Here is a 27,974-nt window from a genome sequence, read left to right as displayed (position 1 = left end):
TTTCTTTTTTTGATTTTCAATGAGAAGAAAAAACAGACAAAGTCATTATTTATTACTTTTTGACGATTTCTTCATTTTATTTCATTTAGAAAAAGCGACACACATTATTACTCTTTTTTTTCTGTTTCTTGGACTTATTTGTGCAACAATAAACAAAATATAAATATTTGATTTCGTTTTGATAAAACCATTTGTAACTATTTCCCAGCTTACGGAATACATTTTTTTGCAGTGCGCAGCAACAATATTTCTTTTTGTTAGTACAGTTATTTAAATGTTTTGTTATCAGTTTAAGGTTTTTCAGAAAAACTCGCAATTAAGAGAGGTAAACGGGTGGTGGGGGTAGGAATTTTTAGATAACCCCTAGGCCATTACCAAATTATAATAAGATAACCGAAAAAGAATTATAGGGAGAAGCAAAGATTGGACACACAGAATATGGATATTAACAGTTTTATAAATTTATAACGGTAAAGACTTCTTTATCTGATACAGACTGTCGAAACAATGGTAACTTCAACCTCAATTTTTAATTTGTATTTTGGGTAAAGTATCTAAATTCTTGGCTTTAGAAACGTAATCGTTTTAAAACAGCAAACTGATAAATAAAAATGTGTTAGCCTATATTAAAAGGTTCGAAAAATATTTTTTAACCGTTAAAAAGTTTACAAATCTTAATGCCTAACCATATTCTCTGTGTTAAAAACGTAAAGGGGAAGAAAATATAAATTTTTAAAAGCCCTGCCAATGGCCTCTTTTTAGCTTAGCTTAATAGTTACATTGTTGAGATTTTATTTTGTAAGTTTAGTTTTAAGTTTCTGTTTCGTTTTGTTAACAATTGTTTCTTCCAGTTGGAGCCAATCGGTCCATCTCTCGTTGTGCTTCTCCTTCTTAATCATCATCTTGTTCTTGTTCCATTTTCCTTACTTATTTTTTTGATCCTTGGACTGTTGCTCCGTTATTTTCCGATTTTTGACTTGCTCCTTTACAATAAGGTAGCGGTTTAGAGAGAGACGGCTATAGACAGCAAAAGGTACACGAGTACAAATACAATTACAGCGGTATTACAGTTAACGGTTAGCGTTTAAACGGGTATTCCAGACTTTACCCGATTCACGCCTTTCGGGTCCTGCCCAGGCCGTGTATATGTGTATGTGTGTGTGAGCGTAAATGTTTTAAGGTGTTTGTTTTTTTCTCTCGTTTTTTTTATTAAAATGGTTCACTTTGTTTTGTGTTTTATTTACATATAATAATAGTTTTACTTCATTTCAGACATTTGTTGAACATCGTTATCGTTATACACACGGTGAATACACATGTGCATTTATGTATATATATTTATATATACTCATATATATAAAGGGTTATTATTGTAACAGTTATTGGGTATACATACGTATATAAGATCTCGGCAACATTTAACAACAATTTTCTCTTATTCGTTTTAGTTTTAGTTTCTGTTTTTGTGTGTTTTTGTTTTTGCTCTGCACTCGATTTTCATTTTCTCACATTTATTGCACAATATATATATTTAGATATATATAGAATTCTTTAAATAATATTATGTTGTACTTGAAACTTGCACTAAACTATAAATTGTACAAAAAGATTTCTCAGTTTTTCGCCTTTCCTTTCAACTTGTTAGCTGTTAAGTTCTCTCATATTCTCTTATATCAACTAAAGCATTCTACATAACACGTAATCCCCTCCCTTCTCCTCTCTCTCTCTCTCGATCTGTTTAAAAAGGGTGGCGGAAGAGTGGGCGTGGTGGGGATTTTATATTCTTAGGGACTTCGAGGTTGAACCTTACATAAAAACACACGCTTCTTGCACCTGATCTCCTTTTAAGTTTAACTTTATAGTTTACTGATTTACCATTAGGTTAGTAGTTCTATATCCATTTTAACACACTTACTTAAATTATAATAATAGTAATAATAATAAGATACATTGAGTTGCGTGTGTTTGTGTGTGTGCGTAAAATACCTCTCCTCTACCCTTAAAAAAAAAAAAAAAAAAAAAAATCTCTCAAGGAATTCTACAACTAAATTCTCACCATATACTATATATTCATAAAAAAAATTACCCAGTTTCTCGGGGTTATTTTTGTTGCTCTAATTATTTATAATTATTTCTTTTTGGAGGCACAGCCACCATTTTGAACTTTAGGCCCTGTTCTGCTTCTTTAACCATTTTTTCCCTACAATATTTTCGATGTTTCTCTTTTTTTTTGCGGAGGGGCATTTCAATTTAAGGGATTGGGAATTTAATAGGGATATCGCTTGCGATCGAAAGAGAGAGATGGATGTGGCTATAGACGATCAATGACAACGACAACAATTGAAAGCGAGCGCCACAACAACAACAGCAACAACAATCAATTCAACTACAACAAATAACTAAATGTGCATTGAGCAGCTTGCGGCCACGCCCCCTTCGCCATTCCTTCCCCAGCCACGCCCACCGCCTCCTCAAGTTCCGCCGCCCGCGTCGCCTCCTATTTGGTTTCATCCTGATCCATCGGCTCCTCGGAGTCATCGCGGGATAGAGTTCTGCAAGGACAAAAACAAATATATAATCGATAATTTGTATATAAAAGTATATTAACTAGCTTAGGTCTATTTATCAATTTTTTTGAATTTTTAAAAACGTTTTTTAAAACCAACTTTAATATTATTAAGCATAAAATATAAAAAGTATAAGAACTGTTTAAATGTGAAGAACAATAATAAATTAGAACAAGCGTGTAAGGGCAATTTCAAAAATCATATTTCTTAAATATCATATATCTTATTATATACATATCTATATTAATATTAATTTTCATAGGGGCTTTTTTAATAAATATAACTTTTGAAGAGACTTTGTTATCTTTGAATCGTAGTTATCAGCATTTAAAATTTTGAATCGTGTTCATAACCTTTTAAAATTATCTACAAAACAAATAAAAACATTTCATTTTTTATAACCAACATTTTTAAATAAAATCATTAAGGATAAACATTTTTAAGCTACTCAATTAACTGGCTTCCCAAACATAACCTCTTTAAATTTCTAAACTCACTATATATTTCATTATATTTAAGAGGAGATTCAATTCTATTTGGGAACGCACCTGTGCATCGACTGCATGGAGAGTCCGGCCATGGCGTTGATGGTCTCGGACTCGTCGTGCTCCACCTTGAGCGTCTCCAGAGCGGACAGACCCACCGTGTGCTCCAGCATCCTCACACAAGGCCAGTGCGTTTGCTGCAGAAACCAAGGAGAAGCATTCAGTTATAAGAATTTTAACCAGATGAATTGGTAATCCAAGCGCTCACCTGAATGGCTATCGTTTTCTGGAGCGTATTGATGGCGTTCTGGCAGGGCGGCCTTTCCAGCTCCGCCTTGGCTATCGGCGATGCCGGATCGCCGAGCAGGGCACGCACGCACTCCTGGGCGGAATCACAGATGGCGGCCAGATCGTAGCCGCCCTCCAGGGCGAGCACCACCTTGCCATTGGCCAGCTGGAGGAGTTCGCGGGTCATGAAGCCGAAGCACGCCGGCGAGACATGATAGCCGCCGAGCGGTGCCGGGTGTCCGGTGGCCGCATCGAAGCCGGAGGAGACCAGCACAATGTCCGGATTGAAGCTCCGTGCGATGGGCATCACAACGGTACGGAATGCAGCGATATACTCGGCGTCGCCCAGCGGCGGATTCAGCGCCCCGGACCATGAGATGTTCACGTTGAAGCCGAGTCCAGCACCGGATCCGCACTGAAAGATATATCATTTCACTTGATTAGTTACATCTATAGATTAAGGAATGGGTGAATGGCATTACCTCTGTGGGTCCGCCTGTGCCGGGAAAGAAGTTACCGTCATCGTGTCGATGTATGGAAAGATATAGAATGTCGGGACTTTGGTAGAATGCTTGCTGAGTGCCATTGCCATGGTGCACATCCTGAAATAAATACAAGGATATTTAGCAAAGGTTTAAGATTATGAAAATTCATTAATCAGGGATATTGGGGAAATCTCTAGGAACTATAACATCTTAAACATTTTGTATAAAAATTCATATGAAAGATTATTCTTAAAAATAAAACGAAATCTTTAGGAAAGAAGATATAGATTGGAATACGTTCTGTTTAACTTCAATCTTTAAACTTAATAATGAATAAAATTATTTGTTATCATATTTTTTATGAAAGTATTTAGGCTTCTCTACATGAGATATACAAATTTCAAATTAAGCTTAAAAGGCAGTTTGAATGCCTTAAATCTATTTAAGCTTGCCTTATAAATAAATAGTTAACTGTAAAAAAAAGTGAATCTTTAAACTGTTAAATTAACTTTACACCTTTAAAATTATTGCAAGGTATTTATAATGGATTACTATTATTTATTATATATTATTGCATCTAGAGATTTCCCCTGTCTAAAACCCGAAACTCACCCAGTCGACGATGAGGATGCGCCGCACCTCGGGCATCCGCTGACGCAGCAGCTTGGCCGCGATGGCGATCGAGTTGAAGAAGCAGAATCCCATGGCCAGATTGGCCTCGGCATGGTGGCCCGGAGGCCTCACAACAGCAAAGCCATTGCGCAGATCCCCCTTGGCCGTCTTCAGGGCCAAGTCGATCACACAGCCAGCGGCCATCCGAGCAGCGGTGGCCGTGTGGTGCTCGTTCCACGTGGTGTCCAGGTCCACGCCCAGTCCACCGCAGGAAAGCCGAACGAAGCTCGCCGACAGCGTGTTCTCCAACTTGGGCCGGCTCAACTGGCACTGGTTGGAGCCGAACAGCATGGCATGCGCCTCCGTGTGCACCGTCTGCAGTTCCTCCTGCGTGGCTTTCCGCGCACGCAACCGATCGCAACGCTTGACAAGATCGGTCTCGTTGAGTCGCGCCCAGACGCTCTGCAAGCGGCCACTGTGCTCCGGATGCTGGGCGTTGTCCCCGCAGATGCACGAGTGCTTCAGCATCAAAGGATCGTAGGCCAATCCCGTAGTGACCTTATGCGGTGGCGAAACACTCGATGAAGGTGGCGGTGGCGTCTGCTGTTGCTGCTGCTGCTGCTGCTGGTGATGATGAATCCGCAGCTTGCCGGCGTACAAGGTGCTCATCAGCTGGCGGTGCTGGCGATGCGGCAGCGAGAGATTGACGGGCGGTATGTGATCGGCCGACGAAGAGGTGGCTATCGGTGCCGGCTGCTGTCCGGTGTCCGGTATTCCGGAGCTCAAGCCGTGCGGACCCAGCGGCACCAGGGGACTGCTCAGAGTCCTTGAGAGGGGTCGCATCAGGCCCTTGGCCAGCTCCTCCTCCTGCTGCAGCTGGAGTAGTTGTTCCCGCTGCTGCTGCAAGTACTCCTGGTCGCGCAGCTTTATGCCCGACTTGATCGAAGCGCCCGTCGCGGGTGGAGCGCGATAGGCAGCCGCTGCCACCGCCGCCGCCAGAGCATCGGGAAGATTCTGCGAGGTGCTGGTGGCTATCGTGCTGGTGAGCACCGTCTTCGGCGGCTTCTTCTTGTCGGTGAGGTCCATCACCTCGGCGGCGGAGTCGTCCTCCTCCTCCTTCAGCTGCGCCTCCCGCATTCCGACTCCGACTCCGGCTGCGGCTGCTGCGGCTGCAGCTGCTCCACTCCGGGTGAGGACGGTCTGGCGGAGCTTCTGGTTCAGCACCTGGTGCTCGTACGCCTGCCGCTCCGCCTGAAAGGATAGAAGGATATGCAAAAAATAAGTTATTATTAATAACATTATGACAAGTTAAGTATTGGAAAAGCATTATTAATACACTTTGTAAAAGTGTTACAAAGTTTAAGCCTAACTTCAGGATGTTATCATTAAAAATTATAAACAAGAGAGCAACATATTACCTATTTAAAAAAAAAAAAAACAAATTGAACTCCATCTTGGACAATTAAACATATTTAATCTGAGTAAAATTGAAAAATAGATATATTAAATGGATAAAGATTTTAATTTAATTTGAATTTAACATTGTAAAATATGAGCTTTTAAACTATCCTTAGCTCCTTTTTGGTCATCTTCAAATGTTCTACTAAAGTCTGGTTTGCAAATAGCAGAAGATTAAGTTCAATAGAACAACAAAAGATATATTCTCCATAAGGTGACTATCAATTCTAATTATTTTTTGATTAAGTAAGACACTTAAGGATGAAGTCCTTTTAAATGTAATTTTTTAATTATAAGTTAAATTCTAAAACCCTAAACATATTTTGTTAATATTTTGGGATTTCAATTAAGTGTCCAATCGAATCAATATGTATTACATTAAAAAATTATTAAAATCCCAAAAAAATCTATTTAAATATTTAATATATTTAAGAACAATAAAAATAATATTCTGCATAAGGTAACTATTTTTTTAATGTATTTTTTAAATTTTAAATTGACTTTTAAATACGAATAATTCTAAGCCCTTAAAGATATTTTGATGGTATTGATTAAAATCCCAAAAAAATCCATTTGAATTGCAAATATAAGAGACTCCTGCCCCACCCACCTCGCTGTTCTCGTAGTGCGTCTGGACGACGTTCAGCTGGCCGGCTCCGGTGAGCATGGGATGCCCCAGTGGCAGTGGCGCCGACTGGGTGCGACCCAGCGGCCGGTGTCCCTGCTTGTGGAGGTGCACCTGCGCCACCTGGGCGTCCGTGATGGGCACGGTGTGCTGGTGGTGGCCCAGATGGCTGTGCCCGTACAGGGCCGCATGACCATGACCACCATGCCCATGGCCGTGGGCCGTGGGATGGGCGGCGTGCGGCGATCCGTGATTTGTGGGCGGCAGTGAGCCCGCGGCGGCGGCAGCAGCTGCAGCTGCGGCAACGGCGGCGGCATGGATCTTGACGGCCGAGCTGCTGGCGGCCAGCTGGTGCATGTACGACGAGGACGAGGGCAGAATGGTGGAGGCGGCGTGCGCCTGCGGTGGCGCCACATCGCCCACAAGTGAGGCCTGCGACGAGGACGTCGATGTGGCCGAGGCACTGCGCACCACCGGCGACGGTTGCTGCGGTGCAATGCCCGTCGATGGGATCATGGCCAGCGGTGCCGGCTGGCGACCCACGAAGCTGGCCATCGCCAGGGGATTGTAGTAGCCGCCGGGCGGTTGGCCAGCCCCGCCGGCTGATCCGCCAGCGGCGCCGGCTGCTCCCTGGGCGGCGGCCACATGCTGATGCAGTGCAGCGAACATCACGTAGTTCGCCTGGGCGGTGGCCTGAGCCTGAGCTTGGGCCTGAGCTTGGGCCTGGGCTTGGGCTTGGGCCTGAGCCTGGGCAGCCACTTGGGCGTGCGCCTGCGCAGAGTTGGGTAAATGCGGACGACCCAGCGAGATGTTCGGCAGCGATGGCGAACTGAACAGAGGGAGGTCGTTGATGCTGCTCCGCTGACCCGGCTGGTACTGGCTGCCCTCCTCGTTCTCCTCCTGGATGGGCGCACTCGTCGGGGAGCCGCGGCTCCCGACCACGCCCACCGCCAGTGCGGCTGCCGAGGGCGGCGAATTGGGTCCCGAATCCGGCGTACTGTTGCAATCTACGGGTTTACATATAATAATAATATTTTAGATTAATAAGAAGTAAAGAATAAGGGATGAGAGCTTAAGGGTTAATTGAGCTGAGCGAGTTGGTCAGTTGGAGAGCTTCTTTTGGGGGTTAATTAACAACAACAGCGAAACAATTAAGCAAAAGCAACAACGAGTAAATTATAACAGTATTATACAATGATTAAACAGTAATTTAATAGGGAGGTTTAACCTTTCATTACTTGAATCCTGAAAGAAACCTTTAAATATTATGATCTGAGGATATGCAGTTGTGTCTAAATTAAAGTTTAAAGTTTAAAAATATAATATTTTAAATAAAATAATAATAATGAGAAACTAATACAGAAAATAAAATAATATTTAAAGAGAAACATCCCCTTAGATAAAAAAAAAACTTAGGAACGCAAAAACCTTATAAAGAGTATTTTTCAACGATAGAATCTTAAAAGTTTTTACAAGAACTACCTAAAAAATGTTGATTCTGAGATGATTTCAGTTCTAATATTTTGAGTTCTTTTATAATACAATTTCGATTTCAATTTAAACCTTGAGAACCCCTTTGAAATCTCCCCATTTACACCAACTGACTCAACTTAGTATTGCCCCATTCTAAAACTTCCTCTTCAATGATATTTCGGATCTTCATCGCCTGAGTTCTGATGGGTCTGGCTGAGAATAGTGAGGGATAATGGGATGGTACGTACTTGTGAGAACGGAGTTCTTCTGCTGCCTGCGCTGGGCCGCCTGGAGGAGGCGTTCGTGCCGCCGGGCGACCGCCGGTCCGCCGATCCTGGCCTTCCGCTCGATGACGCTCTGCTTCAGCCGGATCTTCAGCAGGTTGGGTTCGGAGGCTATGGTTTATTGGTTCGAAAGCGGTGCACACATTGCATGGGTTAGTTTTGAGGGTTAAGAGCATCGGGCTTATAAGTAAGACAAAGGACTCAAGCTCTGCTCTTTGGAAACAAACTTGCAGTTAGTAATTGCACTTCGAATGCCATGCTTTTGTAAATAAACTTTACAAGTTCCTGGATTCCCACTAAACTAAAGATAAATACTTTGTATTTTTAGCTGATTATTTTCTAATATATTCTACAATTTGTTTTTGCTAATTATACTTTTCACTCCATCGCTTAAAAAGCTGCTGTAAATCATTGTTATTAGTTAAATTTATTGCCAAGTAAAACGGAAACTTAACGTTCATATTTATTTTTAAATGCATTCCTATTTATAAGCGAGCAAAGAACGTGTTTATTTGCATTTATCTGTCTTTGATTTTCCCAATTTAACCTTTTCCAACTAAACCCAAAACCCAGAAACCGAATAATTTAACCTTTTCAGCATTAACTTACGAAACAGTGAAACCAAACTTGCGGAAAACCCAAACCCAAGGCAATTTCTATTATATCCATGGTGTTACCCAACGCAAATTATCCAAACAAATCAAACTCTGGCATTTCAGTTACGTGTTCCCAGGAAGTATTTATTTTTATCTGCCAATTTCATGTAAAAATCGCTTTGTTAACCCTTATCTTTTTGTGGTTAGACAATAAATCGAACTTACGGCAGTCGGCCATTCGAAAAAAATAACGAATTTTAATACGGAACACAGGCAAGAGCTTGTTTTTAATTCATTGCTTATATCAATCTTTTGATTTGATGGTATGAACCACCTGCTGAGATGGAAATTCCTAGGGGTTTATTTTACTCACCTGTCTTCCTCAGCGGAAAATCAGATTCGTATTTGAGCAGCGAGGAGGGCGGCTGAGGTATTTTGTACGGATGCGCACTGGTCACGGTTCCAGCTGGGAGGGATTCGCCCGAGGAGCTCTTCACCACTCCACTGAAAATCCCCAGAAAAGAAAATGGGATTACTCAAAGTCTCATTTAATGCGAATTTCACAAGTGCCTGAAAAGTTATTCCTTCCTTCGAGGAATTTGTATCCACGAATCGTTTAGGAATGCCATACAAAATATACATCAAGGAACTTTGTATTTAAAAATCGTTTAAACGTGACTTAAAATATATATTTTCAAGGAATTTTGACTTTTAAGGGTTATAACGCTTAAGGGTTATACTTTTCAGGAATTTCTCTATTTAGGTTTCAATTATAGTCTTAAGATAGCAGTAAAGTAAAGGTAGGAACCAATTGCAGATAATAAACCTGTTCAGTTGCCAACTATGGAATATTTTACTGAAAATGTATAAAAATAATTTACTTCAATTTCTTTAGATTTGGAATTCAGCAGGTTTAACTAAAAAAAAGTATTACAAAAAAATAGTAACTGAATATTTAAATCAGCATTATAAATATAGTTTATTGAGGTCAGAGAGAGATTTAAACAAAAAAAACGGCAAGAACCATTTCGAAGTTTTTCAGAAAAAGATACAACATGTTGTTCTAACCGCTTGAAATAAATACATCTAATGGCATACTAAGTCATCTTAACTCCTTGGAAAATATTTTATTATTTTTTACTTCACTGGATTTACAGTGGATTAGTAATGCATTAGCTTTATCCTCTTACCGATTTCTGTAGGGCGACGTTGTCGTTGTGCCATTCGAAGCCGCCGCCTGCGATTTCCTGCTCAGGATGAAGCACTGAAAGGAAGCGAATGGAGATTCGATTAGATCGTATCCTCAAGGGTTTACTCGATCTAGTTATCTAGGATATATGGTATGTAGCTTACGTTGAGAATCTGTTTGACCTCGGGACTGGCATTTGCACTGCAGATCTGCTTGGGTTTCATGCCGTCTCTGCCGCGTTGTTGTTGCTGTTGTTGCTGTTGATGTTGCTGCTGTTGCTGATGTTGGTGCTGCTGCTGCTGCTGATGTTGCTGCTGGTGTTGCTGTTGCTGCTGGTGCTGGCGCAGTTGCTCCTCAGCCACCGCAGCGGCGGCTGTCACCATTGTCTCGTTTCGCAATTCCTGGAAAGCGCCATGTGAATTCACCGCAAACTGAATAATTACAATAAGTTCGAGAGAGAATCGTTTGTTTGTTTGTTGTTTCTTATCGTGGTGATTTTTGGGGAGTAATCAGAAATTTATGCATTCTTGTTGGTTAGATTCGATTGTGGTTGCTGTTGCCAATACATATTAATTGATATATTAATGATAGCCTATATCAGTTATAACTTTCCTTTATCTATTAATTATAAATAAATGAATTAATTACTACAATTTTGCTAATGATTATTCCTATTTGAAAATAAATCCGGAGTAAAGGAAAGTGTTTCCTAAAAACGAAATCCTTAAGGTGACTAGTTCTGAACATAGTTGCAATAATTATATTTTTAAACCATTTCCATTAAAATAAAATTAACGAGGTGTCAAAAACAGCTCCAACGAATACGATTTCATTTCCGGCAAATATCTGAGAAAATAAAAATCCTTATGGTGACTAATTGTGCATCTCTAGCCATTACACATAATTTATATTGCTCCAATAAACCGAGCCAATAAATGTCGGAAAAAATAGAGATCGTCAACGATTTAACGAGACAATTTCTGGATCATTGTATAGTAGACCTGAGTGACATGGCTATATCTACTGAGTGTTAACGATGGCCTTAGTCATCACACAAGACGCTTCCGACACTTCCGGCACGATAATATAATATATACATTTCATATAATTTCATTTCATTTCAATTCTCTTTTACTTTGTCGTTTGTTTTTATTTATTTTCATACAATATTTTTTTTTTTCTGCGATTTCTGTCTGTCGCCCCCACAAAAGCCATTCACATCATCATTATTATTAATCATAAAGACGGGCGAAATAAATAAATATGTAAGTGAGTAGTGGCAACAGCAGCAAAAAGAATTGTAGAACATCAACTGAACGGCGTCTTCGATTCTACTCACATGATACTTGTGCTCCAGTTGGAGTTTGTGCTCCAATTCCATCTGCTTCGTCTGCTCCTGAAACGTGTAGAAAAGCTGCTGTTTCTGCAATTCCTGGCTCTTCTTGAGCTGCAAAGAAAACAATAAAAAAAATAAACAATTTATAGGAATTCTTTTGAGAGGTTTTATAGCAAAGTATCGTCTATTGTCAAGTGGTGGTTATCAATTCTTTATTATCTATTATTTTCAATTACTATCTTAAACACAATCAGTTTTAATTTCTAAAAGTAAAACATTTGGAGTTCCCAGCTCTATTTTTACCCTAATTTGTATGCTTAATTTCTTTGCTTCGTATAATACAATATCTACGAATTTCGATTGACTTTGAAATTACTTGGAAGATATGTTTTGAATATGCTAGTGATTTTGTTTATGTATTTCATTGGGAACATGTTTTTTCTATTCCTGTTTTAGTTTGAAATGGTATTACGTTTTAATTATACACAGACTGCTCATCAAAGTTCACTGATCATAGATTACTAATTACATAGCTCGTTTATATAGCACAATAGTTCATTGATTATGAATTGCAAATTAAAGATCACAGATAAGCAACAATAGTTTATCGATTAACTACAAAAGCAGGCAAATTTAGCGATAAAAATCCGATATTAACCGATTAACGATAATAAACGAATCACTGTGTGGTTCTTTTTTTGCAAATTATCATTTTGTTTTTTTTTCGAGATCACTTCTGCCTTTTCGGATGTGTCATAATATTTGCATATTTCCCATGACCTTAGCAATATGCTTTCTACTCTCTCTCTCTCTCTCCTTGTTTTATTTTCTTTTTAAACGTGTGTGCTTGTGAGTGTGCGTGTGTGAGTGTCACCCCCCACGCAGTCACACATGCAAAAATAAACGGGAAATAAATAAATAAATAAAGCAGATGCGGTTTATCTCTTGTTTTTGTTTGATTTGTCTTGGGTAAATGTGATTTTCAGGTGGAAATAGAGGTGTTCTCACTTTTCAGCTTACTTCACTCAATAAACAATCTTTGGTTTCTGCGGCCACTTTTGTTTTAATTTGTTTTTTCTCTCTCTTATAACTCTTTGTTTTCTATTGTGTTTTTTGTTTTTGTGCTCTTTTTGTATAGTTTCCGACTGTTTGCTTTCGATATTTGGCTAAAAACTTTTTGGTCAGGCACTTTTTCATGGAATTTCCGAAAAACTGCGTGTTTGGTTTACGTTGAATGGTGGTGTGTGTGTTTTGGCTTTTATTTTTATTTTTTGTTTTAATTTTCGGTGTTTTTTTTTTTTTTTTGTTTTTTTGTTGGTGATATTTTTATTTTGTTATTTTATTTTGTGTCTCTATTTGTATCTTTCTTTTGGCGTTTGGCGCGTTCGCTTTGGCCTCGGCATTCGCTGGGAAATGAGGGAGGCGCTTTCATTTCAGTTTCACTCGGCCGACTGGCCCAACTGGCGAAAAAATCAAATATAAACACACAAATTTCGAAATGGTTACGTTCCGCTGTGGAAGAGAGCGCCGCTAGAAGAAGAGCACACATCGGAAGAGAGGTGAAGAAAGTGGAAAGCAGAAGACCGAAGCCTGTAGACTGTAGACTGAAGACTAAAGACAGAAGACTGAAGACAGAGGGCGACAGAGAGCGAAAACTTGGGTAGACAAATGGGCGTTTCGGTTCTAAGATTCTAAGAGAACCCTCAGCCAAACATCATCACCCAAACATATTAACAATTAGCAATTGAAACTTACACTGCAAAAAAAGCACTAGTCTTCCTAACATTACACTGTCATTTTTTGCAAACTTATTTTAAATTGGATATTTTTGCTTAAATTTTAGACTTTTTAATAAATGACAAAACTTTGTTTATGACTTTTTGTTGTTTTCAAATTTACTTAATCGTTGTGAAAAGTTATATATAAAATGAGAATGATTTCACTGTTATGACTTATTCAATAATTTGGAATTCTAATCTTAATTACCCGTTTAAAAATAAAACACAACAAAAGTATATTGTTTCATATTATGCTTGACCCAATAAAAAGTTGATAAGTTTGGGATTAGATTGATATTTTTAGGACTCATATTCAAATGTTAACTGAATGAATGTATTTTTCACATTTTAAAAAATCTAATGTCTTTGCTTTTGCATTTTTAAATATATGATTCATTTGATTTGTTTTTTTTTTACTTTCTCTCTATATAAAAATGTATTATTTTTTGGGATTCTTTTGATATATTAATCAAGTTGCAAAGCAGAAGGCTGACCAATGGTCAATTTAACTTCTGCTAGAAGATGCTCTGTTTTTGTTATTATAACGATGGAACCCTTTTACCATATGCCACATCGGTTTGATTCGATTCCTAGGAAACTGCAGTACCAACGCCCCACCCCCCGAAAAGCACCCACCGCCCCCTGCAGCGACGCCCGCTTGCACAACATTCGCCAGTTGCTATGGCCAATGCTATAATTATAAATACCTGCGCTATAATTATAGCGGGCCAAAAGACAACACACAGGCACGCCCATATAAATAGAAACACTGTGGATCGGGATCGGAGCGGGTTAAAAAAAGAAGAAGAAAACGAAGGAGGAGGGGGAGGAGGTGGAGAAAGAGGAGGAGGAGGAGGAGGGTGGGGAAACAAATGAAAGCGGATAAATGCAGTGAGTCTACCCTAATTCAATGATCATCCAAGTGCGATGATGATGACGATGTCGGTTGAGATCGAATGAGGAATTTCCGGAAATTGAAAGAAAAATAGATTCCGTGGAATCGATCACAGCTTGATCTATTTTTATGCTTTGTTAAGCCATTTGTTTTGTTTTTTAAGTGGTTAATTATAGTTGCAGATGAGCCATAAAACAAACAACAAGAACAAGTTTTGAATCTAGCATTTCAAAATAAATTACTAATCTATGAAAGTTATAAATCTAAAGTATTTATAAAGTGTTTATTTATCTGCAAGAAATCCCATATTTTTATACGGAAACCAATGCGTTGTAGATCTTTTATTAGGATTTTCAGTTGATACTAGGAAATGGAACCATCGCATTCCAATTGAATTAGACTGTCTAGGATGTTTTCATCGCAGAACTTTGTATCTGCGTTCTATATATTTTGCCATCGCAATTAAATTCCAATCTTTGCGTTCTCTTTAACCAAATGAAAAACTATTCTTGCCTAATTTGTGTGCGAAGATCAAAGATCAATGATCATCTTCATTAAGATCTTGTCAACCCTCCCACACCACGCCCATCACCATCACCACCAACACCCCACCCACCCACTCCCCCACCAGTTTTTGCTAATTTGCATTTTGCTCGTGCCACGAAAACAGAACACAAAATGCTAAAGGAAAATGGACTGAGGAATTCTATAAAACATTTTCACTGATTGGCAATTGTTTATGTGTGCGTGATCTAACCAGCCAAGTGTGTGTGTGTTAGTGTGTGTGCTTGTTAAAAATAAAACCCGCAGAGTTTATAAAAGAACAAAAATAAATTCAAAGGAAAAACCGAAAATAACAAAAACGGCAAACGCGTTGATGAAAAACGAAGGCAGCTCAAATGGGATGAAAATGGGCAAATTACATAGAGAGGAAAATATTGGAAGTTTCTTGTGTTAAAAAAAAATAGAAATAAAATCATTTCGAGCTTTATGTTTTTTCGACAGGTAATTTTTAAAAATGTAAAAAAAAAAGGATATTCATTTTGTTTTTTACTTTAACTATTAAACCATAATGAAATGTTAATTTAAACGTTTTTTAAAAATTTTTTGAAATATTTAATAAAAAAAAGCCACTTATAATTTGTACTACTTTTTGGTTTAAAACACAATCCTTGAAATAATAATAGAATTTTTTTAATGCACTTAGCTAAGCTAAAAAAAAAGTGGGCGGCAGGGCATGGCAAGCAGTTAAGAAGAAGACCACGTCGAGCATAAGGCTGCATATAAAACACTCTTTTACCCTAAAAATAAAGATTTCAAACGAAAACAAAACAAAAGAAATGCGACGGAGGAACCAACGAGTAAAAAAAAAACACAAATTACGACAAAATAAGAAAGCAAACTGCAGCCAAAAATCGAGGCATAAATAAATCCCCGAGACTATAAATTGAATGCAAGCAGCACCAGAAGTAAGAAGAAGAAGCGCCCCACAAAGAACAGGGGCATTTGGGGGGAGGAGAATCATGGGACAGAGAGGGAAAGAGAGAGAGGGGAGAGGGGGGCCGGGGGGTCGAGCAGGTGGGCCTGCCTGCACATGCTGGCCATCATGCCCGGCCACAGTGGAAACAACTTAGAGAGCGACACGAAACAAATGCCAAACATTTTGGTTAAATACAGTTAACAAACCTTAACAGCTAAAGAAATGAAATATTTAATCTATTTTAAAATGTCTATAAATTTATATTTATTCTTATTAATAAGTGATTTCAAATTATACTTATATCTTTTATTTTGTTAAAATTTCTATAAAAAACGATTTAGAATAACAAATCCAAAATTATTAAAAACAAAAAATCTCAAAAGTTTAATGATCTTTACATTATCTCTAAATATGTCATAAAAAAACCCCATTTGAGTTCCATCAAATGTCTTTTGTTATCACCAAAAATATTTCAAAAATATTTTTTTAAGCAATGGAGTCCATTATAGTCAGCGATATCTTTATATCCTCCGCACTCGCATCTTCTCTGACATTTCTCGCTCGCCGTGCGGCTCTCTTGACTCGGTTTTCTTCTATTTTTAGAGGACTTTATTTAAAAAATGCGCAAAAACTCATACATATTTTCGTAGTGAAAACAATAAATATAGAATCATTAAGTTGTACACGCGTTTAAATTTAGACTCCCAACAAGAGGAGCAGAGCAGCATCGCATCGGCACACACAGTTCAAAACCACACACACACACAACACTACACACACAACACACACATGCAACACAAGAGCATGGCCAGAGCCAGGCAAATAAAGTATAAATAAAGCGGAAAGCGAAAAGCTCAACAAAAATAAAACAACATAGCATTACCAAGGGAAATACAAAAAAAAAAAAAAAAAAAAACTAAGGCAGCTGGAGAAACTGGACAGGAAAAGCTGGCCAAGCGATATGAAAAAATGGTACATACATTTAGAGTTCTTGGCAAAAGAAAAAAGATTGCGGTTTGTTCTATAATTTAGCAAGGTTTTTCTAATTAACCTTTTACCTTTAAAGTTTTAAGTCAGTTTAAATTTATCTAGGAAAATCACGTTAGTCGATTCGAATTACTTTAACAAAACGCTTTAAATTAAGCCATAAAAACGCAGATGGTGTTTTAAGATTCTAAAAAAAATGAGCATTTCGTTCAGTGCAATTAAATTTTGAATGCAAATTTAAGTTAAATTCAAACATTAAATTGTGTTACCCTTTTAAAAACGATAATGTTAAAGGTTAATCTAACAAAAGGCCTTTTAATAGAAATCATAGATAACATCTTTCACTCAAGAACTCTAGGTATTTTTAGGTACTTTAAAAAAAGCTAAAATTTTAACTAAACTGGTACTAGTAAGAAATAAACAAAATAAAAAATAATGAAAGCTCAACCTTTTCTTCGTTAATTTGATATTATATTTCAAGGTGCTCAGAAGTACCCCTTAATCATATTCCATTTCTTTCTGTGATATCCCGGATTTAAGTTGTGTACACCTAAGTTTCCTGAATATTAGACTAATGCAGACTAAAACACCTTCTAAGATTAAGATGATGACATCACGATCGATTTTATTGATGTTAAACAAAATAACCCAGACAGTCATTTCATCATTAAATTGAAATAAAAAGTTCTGAAATGTTGATAACCCCACTCGTTGTTCTATAACTGGCCATGGAAACAAGAGGATCATACATATATATTTTGGGCTCCGCTTTCATCAGATCTCCTCCGATTTTGTTTAATAACTAAGTGATACACCGCCCGGTTCGTTTATGCTCCATGTGTTTTGGGGATTTGGATGATAATTTCGATGACGCTATGACAAACTGTGAGATGTTATGACAAACAGCACGGGTGCTATTTCATCACTACAATAATTCCAAGAATGGATTATCAATCCGATCCGATCGGCGGGGAACTCACCTCCATGATCTGCTGATCGATATCCACCGCGGGATGGGGCTTGTAGTCCAATGTCAGAGTGCCCGGCGTTATGTGCAGCAATCGCTCATCGCTTCCGGCTTCTGATGGCAGATCTGCGAATTGACAATGTAAACACACAACTGAGCGAGCGAATTCGAATCGTTTGGAGAGGGATATAGATTCATACAAGTCATATACATACATATATATATACATGTACATATATAAATAGTTTAATCGAGAGGCTCTCCGGATCTGGAGGAGGTGTGACTCGCTCTCCCGGCCGATTACGTAGATAAGGCCCCGCTTACAGACGCTTTTAAAAATAAATCTAAAACGTTTTCGGCCGACGCGTTGGAACTCGATGGTCAGCATTTGTATTTGTAATTATGTACATATGTGTATTTACACAGAAAAAAATATTTAAAAAAAAATTGTTTACTCCCAATGGAGTACGGCACTAGTTACAAAAAATAATGAAAACATTTGGGCTTATTGGAGGAGATGACGAGGCCTTATTATTAGGGTTATTATTATATTGTATTATATTATTATTATACATATGTTATTTTTGTTGTTGTCCGTTTCTTTCAGTGCCTAACTGTGCGTTGACTATTTTTAGTAACCTTGTGCCGTACAAGTTAACATTTACAGCGATTACAACGATTTCCTCTTAGCTTGTGCTTTTTCCTCTTCTTATTTTGTCGCACGTGACGCCCCAGCTACTTTTATCTCTCTCGCTCTTTCGTTTTCTCTTTTTCTCTCTCTGTATTTTAGCACAGTTCAACTAATTTGATTTGCTGCCAACGTGAAATAATGGGGAACATTTCGCCAAAACGAAATACACGAACATATAAACATACATACATATGTACATAGCTGGGGAAAATCGGTTGGAAAATGTTTCATTGATAAATATTTGTAGCAAAAAGAGAATGAGTACAGAAATATTTTCTCTGGTTCTCGTACTGGACTAATTGCGCGCCAATAAAAATGCAGAGATGACTAACCAAAAAGTCCAATTAGTAATGATGCCCTCTCTTTCTGTCTCTTCTATTCAGCCTCTATCCCTCTCTCTCAAGCGCTGATCTAATCAGCAAAGTCGAGTTTTTTTGACTAGAAATTGATTCCAATTGAATATTGGGCTATGTGGCGGTTCTAAAAATAGATTTACAAAGAGCAAAGCCCAAAAGCAGCAACAAAACAAAAGCACTAACGCATGTGCATAAAGTGTACTACAATAAAGGTCAAAATCGTACAACTTAACAAAACAAAAAACAAAACATTTTTCTATAAAAAGTAAGATTTAAATGTTACTTTAAGGTGTTTTTAAAGGTAAGATTACGTTCGAAGTTTTTATATGTTTGGTTCTTAGCTTTGATACTATTATTTTGACCGCAACTGTGGGCGTGTCTACAAGTGTGTGTGTCGGTGCATATCTAACTGAACAGGCCGTGACCTGCTGCGCTGCTTGCTGCGCTGCTGCCGCTCTGCTTTGCCGTTCTATTTTTAGCAGCATTTATAAATCGTGCATGGCTTTGAGGAGTATATTTAGAAGTGGCAGCACACAGATACTACATATACATCCACAAGTAGTGCATATTGCACAAAGCACAGCAAAACAAGTACAAAAAGTTTTGCGAGATAAAAACGAAAACGGGAAGACAAAATCCAAATTAACATTTAATGCAATCTGCAATGTTATGCAGTAGCAACTTTTAGTTTTATTGTTTATACTACGTATGTTCAAATAAACTAGTTTCGACGTCGTAAGATAAGTCTTTCAATGTTTAATAGCAAGCGTTATAAATAGCTCCACTTTTACCATTTTTTTCCATTTATAAAAAGATCTAAATTAAAGGAGTATGGAACTTCGGAATTAAATTGTTTCTTAAATTAACATTGTTTAAGTAATTTTTGCTAATTTCTACGGTATTTTCTAGTTTATACATATGCATGTTAGCTTGAGACTGAATTAAAGAGGGAGCGAGACAGAGGGAGTGACTGCTTTGGCTGCAACTACAGGTGCAGAAAGAGTGGGAGAGGGATAAAGAGAAGGTGGCTTGCAATCAGCTGTTTTCATTTTGGCAATGCCGTTTTAAATAAGAGTAAATGCGTAGCAGGCTGTCTCTCTCTGACAACCCACAACTCCCCCTTTTGGGCTTTTTTCGACTTCAAGGTCAATTTGTGTGTTGACATAGAAACCAGGCAACCAAATGTCACAACAAAAACAAAAGCACGTGTATGTGTGTGGCCCCAGAACGACAAGAACAAAAAACCGGAGAACGGTATAACATTTTATGAGAGGGGCGCTGCTTTTGTCATTGAAATTGAAACTGAAATTCAATTGGAAATTGATACGACAACAACAGAGAGTAAGAGCGAGAGAGAACAAGTTGGCATATTTCCCTCCCACTCAGCCACCCACCTCTCTCTTCCTCTCTCTCTCTGTTTTCTTCCTTCCTCAATAAGTTTGTTTTGAGTGATAGCACGGTTTCTATATACATATATATATGGGTGTGTGTGCATTTGTATGGGTATTGTGTGGGTAAATTTCCAGCGCGCGCATTCTAAAAATAGACACAACAACAGCTAAACTTTTGGGCCAGGCAAAAAAAAAAAAAAAAACAACAACAAAAACCCCAGCGCCGGCAAAACGTTCTCCTTGTTGTTGGTGGTTTTATTTTGGGGGCTAAAGGCGGGCAAAGGCGTGGCATTCGTAAAGTTCTAGGCTACACAACTCAACCGAAAAAACCCCCTTAAAAACGCCAGACCAATTTTGCGGGTTTACCTTGACAAATTTAAAGGCAAAGAGCAACCACAAAAACAATAGAATAGCGCTACAGTAGTTATCCACTTGAAAGTCTTGCTTTTATCAGGGATTATAAAATGTATCTAGATTTGTTGTTTTTAGAATTCTTTTGCAGGCTATATTTACTTATTTTATGTTTCCAATTTGATTTTATTAAGGCGACGAAAAAAGGTTTGTTTTTTGATAACACTATTACGTTATCTTTCGGGGTTGGTTAATTTATATTTATTGTATCATACATATGTACAAATGTTGTTCCTACAATAGCATATAGAAACAACCTGCTAAAAAATGTATTAATGTAGTAGTATATAAGCAGTATTTAATTACTTAAAATAAAGCTTAAAGGAAAAGCAAAGTTCTTAAACAGATCCTTACTCATTGAAATGGGGGAAAGGGAATTATATTCGAAAATGACTCATCCAATTTGTGACAAAATACAAAGCCTGCAGGACAATTTTTTATCCAGCGAGTACTGTGGGTAAATGAAATGAATAAATAAACGCAGCGACGCCGCTTTCGATATGATTACCCCACAGTGAAGACAGTGGCGTGGCGGGGATTTCTGTGGGAGGGGTTAGGGGAGCGGGGGAGCGGGGGTTACATGGACGGTACATAAGACCTAACGATTTTATATAACACAGCCCAAGCACACAACACAGCAAGCCAAGTTTTATTCTTGGAATGCCATTACAATAAATGCTCCACTGGCACTGGGAAAAAGGAAACAAAATAACATAAGGGGGTTTTCTTTTAGGGGGTTGGGGGGTGGGTGGGTCGGTCTGTATTGTGGGGTTTTGGGAGGTGGCTTTTGGGGGGTGGGGAGTGGGGGGTCCGACGACCTTCTTGCAGGTGCTGCGTGTTTCACAATGGAACAAATAAGTAACAACAAAAGCAGCGAAAGGAAAAACTTTTCACTTATTGCGTCTTAGACAATCAATTCTGCCCCACATGGGGATGCGATGCCAGTGTGCTGTAATGCAAAGCTGGGCAATTAATATCTATATATAAATATTCCTCAAAAGTTCATTTCCCAAAAGAACACCAACACGAAGGGGAGAGCGGTATTAATCAGGGGAAATACTTGGGAAACCCAATTAAATAAAAAGGTTAACTAATCATGTTTGATTACATTTTTACAGATATCAAAGTCAAAAAACAAGAAACTCTGAAACTAATTCATTAAAGTTCAACAAAAGTAAGGAGTCATCAACGACTTTTTTCAGTATATTATTGGCAAAGGTAAGGTAAACTTTTTGAATTACATTAAAACAATTGAAAGTAGTTAACAGGAATCCAACTTTATAAATAGTTGAATAACTTTATACATTGTTTTTGATCAGTTTAGTTTATAATTGGCTCAGTAAAACTTTTATAAATGGTAATAAATTGGTAATTATACACACTTTGCCCAGAACCTATTAATCAAACTTAATGGTCAAAGGTGAGAATGTATTTAATGTAAATTTGCTATGGGTAGGTCATGCATCTAAATCTTTAGGAGCTGGAGAATTCTGAGCATCGATTATAAACGTTTGAATAGAGGGATAATTAATAGAGATCAAATTAAGTTTGCAAACTTCATAACCACAAATTTAAGAGTTTGAAGTAGAGGCCTTGGACAAATACCATCTAATTTTATGTAAACTATAAGCCAGTTCGAGAGTCTTGATTATTAACTTCGTTATTACCGAATAGAACCGATAATTATAAATTCAAGGCCTTGCCTTATTTGCTTTTCAGCGAGTCCTTGAAATAAGGGTAAGCTAATTTTGATCCAACCCCCGACTTTGCAAATTTTCATGGGCTATATATCCAGGCTGAATAAGTGGATAACAATGGCCTATTATTCCGGCACAAGGCCAACTTCCTGATTATTAATTCAACGCTTTCTTTTCTTTACCAACAAGTTTACCAATGGGGTCGAAGGGAAATCTAATTTTCGATGGATGCCCAACCAGCTGGACTTTCTTACTTTACGCTCGGCGGAGAAAGTTACGTTGCTACAGAAAATTTCCTCAGCAATTAGAACGAAGACCCTGGGACACTTTTTTCCATGGCTGCGGAGGAGTCGAGAATCCCCGGAATCCCCCGAAATCCCGGACGCGTCGGCGGATTGCACGTGGCCCAAAAGAAAAAGGAGAAAAGGAGAAAAAGGAGGAGAGACGTGGCCCGGGTCTCCGGGTTTCATGGGCTTTACGGGTCGGTCTCCGGGTCCGGCCGTCAGTCAACAGTCGACAAGCACACACACACACTTAGACTTAGGCACACACAAGCACAACACACACAACCAACACACACATTTACACCAACCATTTGAAAGGCAAGTAAATTTTGTTGCTGTTGCTGTTGCTTTTGTGTCTAAAAATAGACGAAAATCGATAAACGAATGTTTTTCTTTTTGGTTGCAAACAAACAGACACAGAGAGCCAAAGCGAGAACGCAACCGAGAATCGGGGAGCGAGAGAGCTGAGCACGAAGCGAAGATTACGGGGCTCCAAAAACCGAAACCATCAGACCCACTCCCCCTTCCCCCCACCCACAAAGGGTCCACCCAACCACCCCCCGTTGTCCATTTACCATTTTCCCGCATTTTCTCGCATCTCCCACCCACTCTTTACGCCCATCCACGTGCTTGGCATTGGCACTGCTTTCGATGGATGGCCAAAAGGAAAAGCGTCTAGAATTGTGATGTGATGTGGTGTTGGCTATTTGCGGGCCTAACAATTTGGCTTTATGGGGATAGTTCACAAGTCGAAACACTAAACATCAAGGCAGTTAGGAGTTAGTTAAGAATACACATTACACATGGTTTTTTTATGGGCAATGAATTATGGAAATTAATTCATATGATATCCTTTAAGAATAGCAACTTTATTTTGGATTATTTGAAAATGTTTAGAGCTATACTTTCAAATATTTTATTGGAGTTGTGTGAAAATCAATTAAAATACTTGGAAAAATATCAAATGATTCAGGATAATCAAAATTGAAAGTGTTACAACTGTGTGAGGAACCCGACAACACTGGCTAGGACCAAGAGCAACCATCCTGTTTTCCAGCCAATCTGTATCATACAATTATATCTATTCTGTTTGCCGCGAAAGAGGCGAGAGCAACTTGGTCGACCCGACCATGGACAATGTTCTTGTTGTTGTTCTCGGTCTGCCCGGGACAAAAAGTTAGTAGATCCCACTGTACACGACCTCACCCCCAAAAAAAAAAACACCCACCGCCCCATTTTTCAACCACCCAGGAGGAGCAACAAACGCACAGTGGTTCAAGCTGTGCAAATATTTAACTGATTTGATTGACAGCTGGCCAGAAATGAAAGTGGAGAAACGGAAAAGTACGTAGACTCCTCAAAAAATTCGATAAACCATCCGCCACTGGAAAAACACGATACAATGGAAATTGGGAGTTGGTTACTTAAGAAATAGTTCAAACCATTGTTCTCGGTCTATATTTGGGACTTAAACATTTGCTCACCGAATAGATAAAATCAATAAAGTGCTAAGTAGGTAACCACTACTGATTCCTATGGTAGTCTCTTTATATCAATTTGTTTACCTTTGTATGAAATTTAAAAACATTTTGTCACGGGTTTTTGTAGCAGATAAACACTAAAATAACAATTGCTTTTTGATAGTATTGAACATAAGCTTGGAACATTTGATTTCAAAACCTTTTTTAAATTATATCAATATATAAATGAAGTTTCCCATTGAAATTCATCATAAGTAAATGATTTTATTCCAATTTGAACTTTTTACCTTTAAGCAATTATTCGGTTAATGTGACCAGCCTTAAATATCCTCCAATGTAAACATAACGCTTATAATTCTCAACCAGTTTGTGCAGAGCTTTTGATTGTATTGTTTTTTTTTTTGCCAACTCCCGGCCAATGTGCATCATCCATTGACAGCGCAGTTCTGGCCCGCTTTTGTGTATGTGCTTATTACAGTTATTTTTGGAAGGCAACACACACTAGCACACAAACACAGACACACACCCACACGGGCTGTGTAAGCTTTTGTTTGAGCATGTGTATGTGTAAGTGTGAGTGTGGTCTGTGTACATTTTGAGTTATGTATTCCGAATGTTGTTAATGCTTTGGCTATATGCAGGTTACATACGAACAGCCAACAGCCAACAATAGGGGAATATATTATAATAACCACCCAATACTGCCCTAAACTAAAGCCCAGTTTACTCAGTGGGGTTGGGGTATTTCGCAGGGACCTTCGTTCCCACTTACCGTGTATTGGTATTCTATCGTCGGGACTAGACATTTTGCATATGGAATTTGGGGAGGGCGAAACCTGCAACAAATCAGAAAATCAAATTAAACAATATGCCAAAAAATGTATGTTAACAATTTTAACAAGGACTTAAAACTTCTATCAATACAAACACTTGGTTTCGCTTGATTAATGGTTTGTATAAATGTAGATTCATTATTGTTTTAAAATGTAATGTCTTTGTTAGTTAAGCAAATGCACAAAAAAAATTTGGAAAACCCAGTACTTTCAGTACAACTTCAAAACTAAAAGATTAATTTAATCTTCATTTTTTGGTTCTGAGTCATTCTGAAAGAAATCTTTACCCATGGGGAAATGCCGGACTTCCTTAAAAACAAACAACAAATTGCATATATATTTCTGTGTACGTATATTTGCAATATGAATGATTCCAACAGCCCTGAAAACGAAAATTTCATTCAAAACAATTCGTGAAAACAGATAAACAAGAAAAAAAAACCGAATAACAAGTCTCTGATAAGGCAAGAATTTTTGGAAAATTTTTGTTGTCATTTTCGGAACACCGATAATGATATGCAAAAATAAACTCTTGTTTCTTTCTTTCATGTTTTTCGATTGTTTATAGTCAAGAGCATTTGATAGGGAAATTTTTTACTGATCGGATACAATTTGAATGTTCTTTTCAGGTGCGCCTTTTTTTGGGGGCGTGGCAAAAACAAAAAGATAAAGAGTTGCCCCATTGACCTTCGCACACACCACACACATGTGACGCACAAAACAATTTCCGTTCACTAATTACACGAGCAAATAGAACAAAAGCGACCAACAAACAGAAATTCAAATGGCAGACATTGCATTGTAAATAAATTGCCTCCAAATCGCTTCAAATTCAATACAAAATCCTTTAACTATACTCTTCAATAATTCAAGTAATTAATTGTTAAAAGTTCCTTGCAATCAAAGAAATAACTTGATCAGACAATAGGAAAAACAATTATAAAAATGTTATTTTCATTCAGTTTGTCAAGAATACTGTTGTTTAAACTTTAAAGACATAGTTCGCGAGGAAGTCAAAACATGTGCTGTGAAAGCCAACATCTAATTAAAAAGGGGAATTTTTATTCACAAAGAAATCCTAGTGTAAAACAATGAATCATAAAGAATGGAAAAACAATACTAGGTTTTGAGGGAATTGAGGTTTTCTTTGGGAATTTACCAATTCTAAACAAAAACAGTTCCATGACTTCAAAAGATCAATTAAGAGTAAATAAGACAGTCTTCAATTAGATTTATTTACTAAGGTTTGCTACATAAGAGAAAAAGAAAAGGAAGGTCACACCGAATATGAGATTAAAAATATGCTATTAATAATATTAAAGTGAGTGTGGCCACATCCCAATATGAATCACGTGATAACAAACAAATAAATTGATACTAATACACGCTTCAACCTGTTGCTAATAGTTTTCACATTTTAATTTAATAATATAATTTCCACGTTGTAATAAATTCAATGCAAGATGGAAACTTTCCTAGCTTTAATTTTTGGATGGAAATAAACAAATTAAGTCTAGGGGCGGAGGGTGACTAGAAGATTGAGTTGGCAGCCACTATTTATCGTGGCGAGTCATATTAATTATAGTCATCAGTGGGCTGCATTGTGAGCTAGAAATGCGTGTTTTCCACTAAGACGACACAAGCTACGAACTGCGTTGTAAAATAGTTCAAAACATAAATTAAAAAAATATATACAGTGAACAAATTGCCATTTAAAATGATTAACGATCCTGGTTTCAGGTTCTCAGTTCCAAGACTCTAATACATCCCAAAGGGTTGCTTTTATATCTGACCTATTTTCAATTAAATTTATGACACAGTGGGACCTTTAACAGGAAACCCGTTTTACCGTTTAATGGAGCAGTAAGTAAAATATGTAAATATAATAATGTACAGGCTAAACGAATATATAAGGACAATAAACTTAATATGAAATGCGTTGTCATTCTCAAGAATTCTCTCGCCAAGATTCTAAAAGAAACTACTTTGCTTGAATCATAAATTAAATAGGTTGAATAATTTGGACAATTAAATGAATGGCCACTGTAGTTGAATAAATGGATAAAAAGCAGGGAAGAGAGGGAAACCACGAGAACAGAGATCCCCCAGAAGAATAAGAAGTTCGGCTCAAAGCGAACGAAAAAAACAACAAAATATCCGCGAATTCCATTCTGTTGCTGCGCTGCCACGCCGCTGCTTTGCTGTTGTTGTTGTTTGTTACTGTTTTTTTCTGGCATCATGTTGATAACCAAGAGAGAAGATGAAGAGGCAAGTAAGGCGGAGAGGAGAAGCAGAAGAAGCGAGCACAACATAAACCAGTTCAATGCGCTTTGTGGTGGAGCTTTTATTATTTATTTTTGCTTCTTTTTCTTTTTGTGTTTTTTTTTTTTGGGTGGCAGCCACATTTACAGCAACTTTACTAAGTGAACAAAATCAAATCATCAAATGCAAAGAGCGAGAGAGAGGGAGAGAGCAACAAATAGAGTGGAAGAGAGGAGAAGGAGGAGGTGGAGAGCGAGAGCACTTCATTTAGCACGCACACACTTGTTACATAAATAACGGCGAATCGAGTGAGAAGCAAAACAGACGAAAAAGAAGTCTGACTGATCTAATAAGAATATGATGTCTTATAAGAACACACGGGGCAGGACAAGCAAACAAACAAACATAAATACCTCTTCCAAGTGGTGCAAACTGCTTGCTGATGCTTATTGTTGTTGCTGCCGTTGACGTATTTTGTATAGTCGCTTTTCCAACTTGTTCCACAAAATGCGAAAAATGATTAACGAAAATATAAAATAAATAACGCACGCTCTCTTTCTCACTTTGCGTATGTGTGTATGTATATACTGTACGATGAATTCACGACTTTTTTAAGTTAATTTTTGTGTTGTTGTTATTACTGCCTTTTTTGTGGACGTATATTTTTGCGCTCTTTTTTCGACTTTTTGCTTGTTACCTTCTTTTGCTTTTCTCTTTCGTTACTTGTTGTTGTTGTCACTTCACAAGCAGTTTTCGCAGTTTCTTTTTGGTACTAGTACTACGACAACTGCCTCTGCTTTTGCCTCTTCTCCTCATCATCGCTCATTCTCTTTTGCTTGTTGATTCGCCCACAATTTTACGATTTTTTCTCGTTACTGCACGCGCACGCACTTCTTGTTGTTGATGTGTTGATATTTCAAAAAATTAGATTTTATTGTTGAGTGTGACGGAGAAAAACAGAAAAAAAAAACAAGAAAATACTCTGTTTGAATTTTCGGGTTTTTATTTTGGGAAAACGCGCGACGTTGGACTTCCTGGGAGCGACGCAAAAAAAAATACAAAT

At 37.9% G+C, this 27,974-nt stretch overlaps 1 protein-coding gene across 9 annotated transcripts; it reads right to left on the bottom strand.

Annotated features, from left to right (window-relative positions):
- Positions 1-59: 59 nt before the first annotated feature.
- LOC108095558 (histone deacetylase 4) lies at positions 60-27,974 on the bottom strand. Of its 9 annotated transcripts, XM_017196694.2 has the most exons (15): positions 27,609-27,974; positions 27,325-27,405; positions 24,589-24,652; positions 17,519-17,631; positions 11,402-11,509; positions 10,227-10,493; positions 10,064-10,137; positions 9,247-9,377; positions 8,242-8,388; positions 6,506-7,527; positions 4,438-5,688; positions 3,823-3,942; positions 3,321-3,755; positions 3,116-3,249; positions 63-2,552 (listed from the first exon to the last, which is right to left on the bottom strand). In XM_017196694.2, exons 3-15 carry the CDS (start codon positions 24,620-24,622, stop codon positions 2,498-2,500), a joined length of 3,891 nt encoding a protein of 1,296 aa, XP_017052183.1. In that variant the 5' UTR covers positions 24,623-24,652; positions 27,325-27,405; positions 27,609-27,974; the 3' UTR covers positions 63-2,497. The 9 variants fall into 9 exon arrangements, with proteins under 9 accessions (XP_017052190.1, XP_017052189.1, XP_017052185.1 ...); XM_017196696.2 differs by having other exon boundaries at positions 61-2,552; positions 10,227-10,463; positions 27,325-27,974; XM_017196698.2 differs by lacking the exon at positions 24,589-24,652 and having other exon boundaries at positions 61-2,552.

Source organism: Drosophila ficusphila, unplaced genomic scaffold (assembly GCF_018152265.1).
Source record: "Drosophila ficusphila isolate 14025-0441.05 unplaced genomic scaffold, ASM1815226v1 contig_198, whole genome shotgun sequence".
Lineage (NCBI taxonomy): Eukaryota > Metazoa > Arthropoda > Insecta > Diptera > Drosophilidae > Drosophila > Drosophila ficusphila.
The sequence above is the reverse complement of the archived record's forward strand: the minus strand, read 5'-3'. Positions and strand labels throughout refer to the sequence as shown.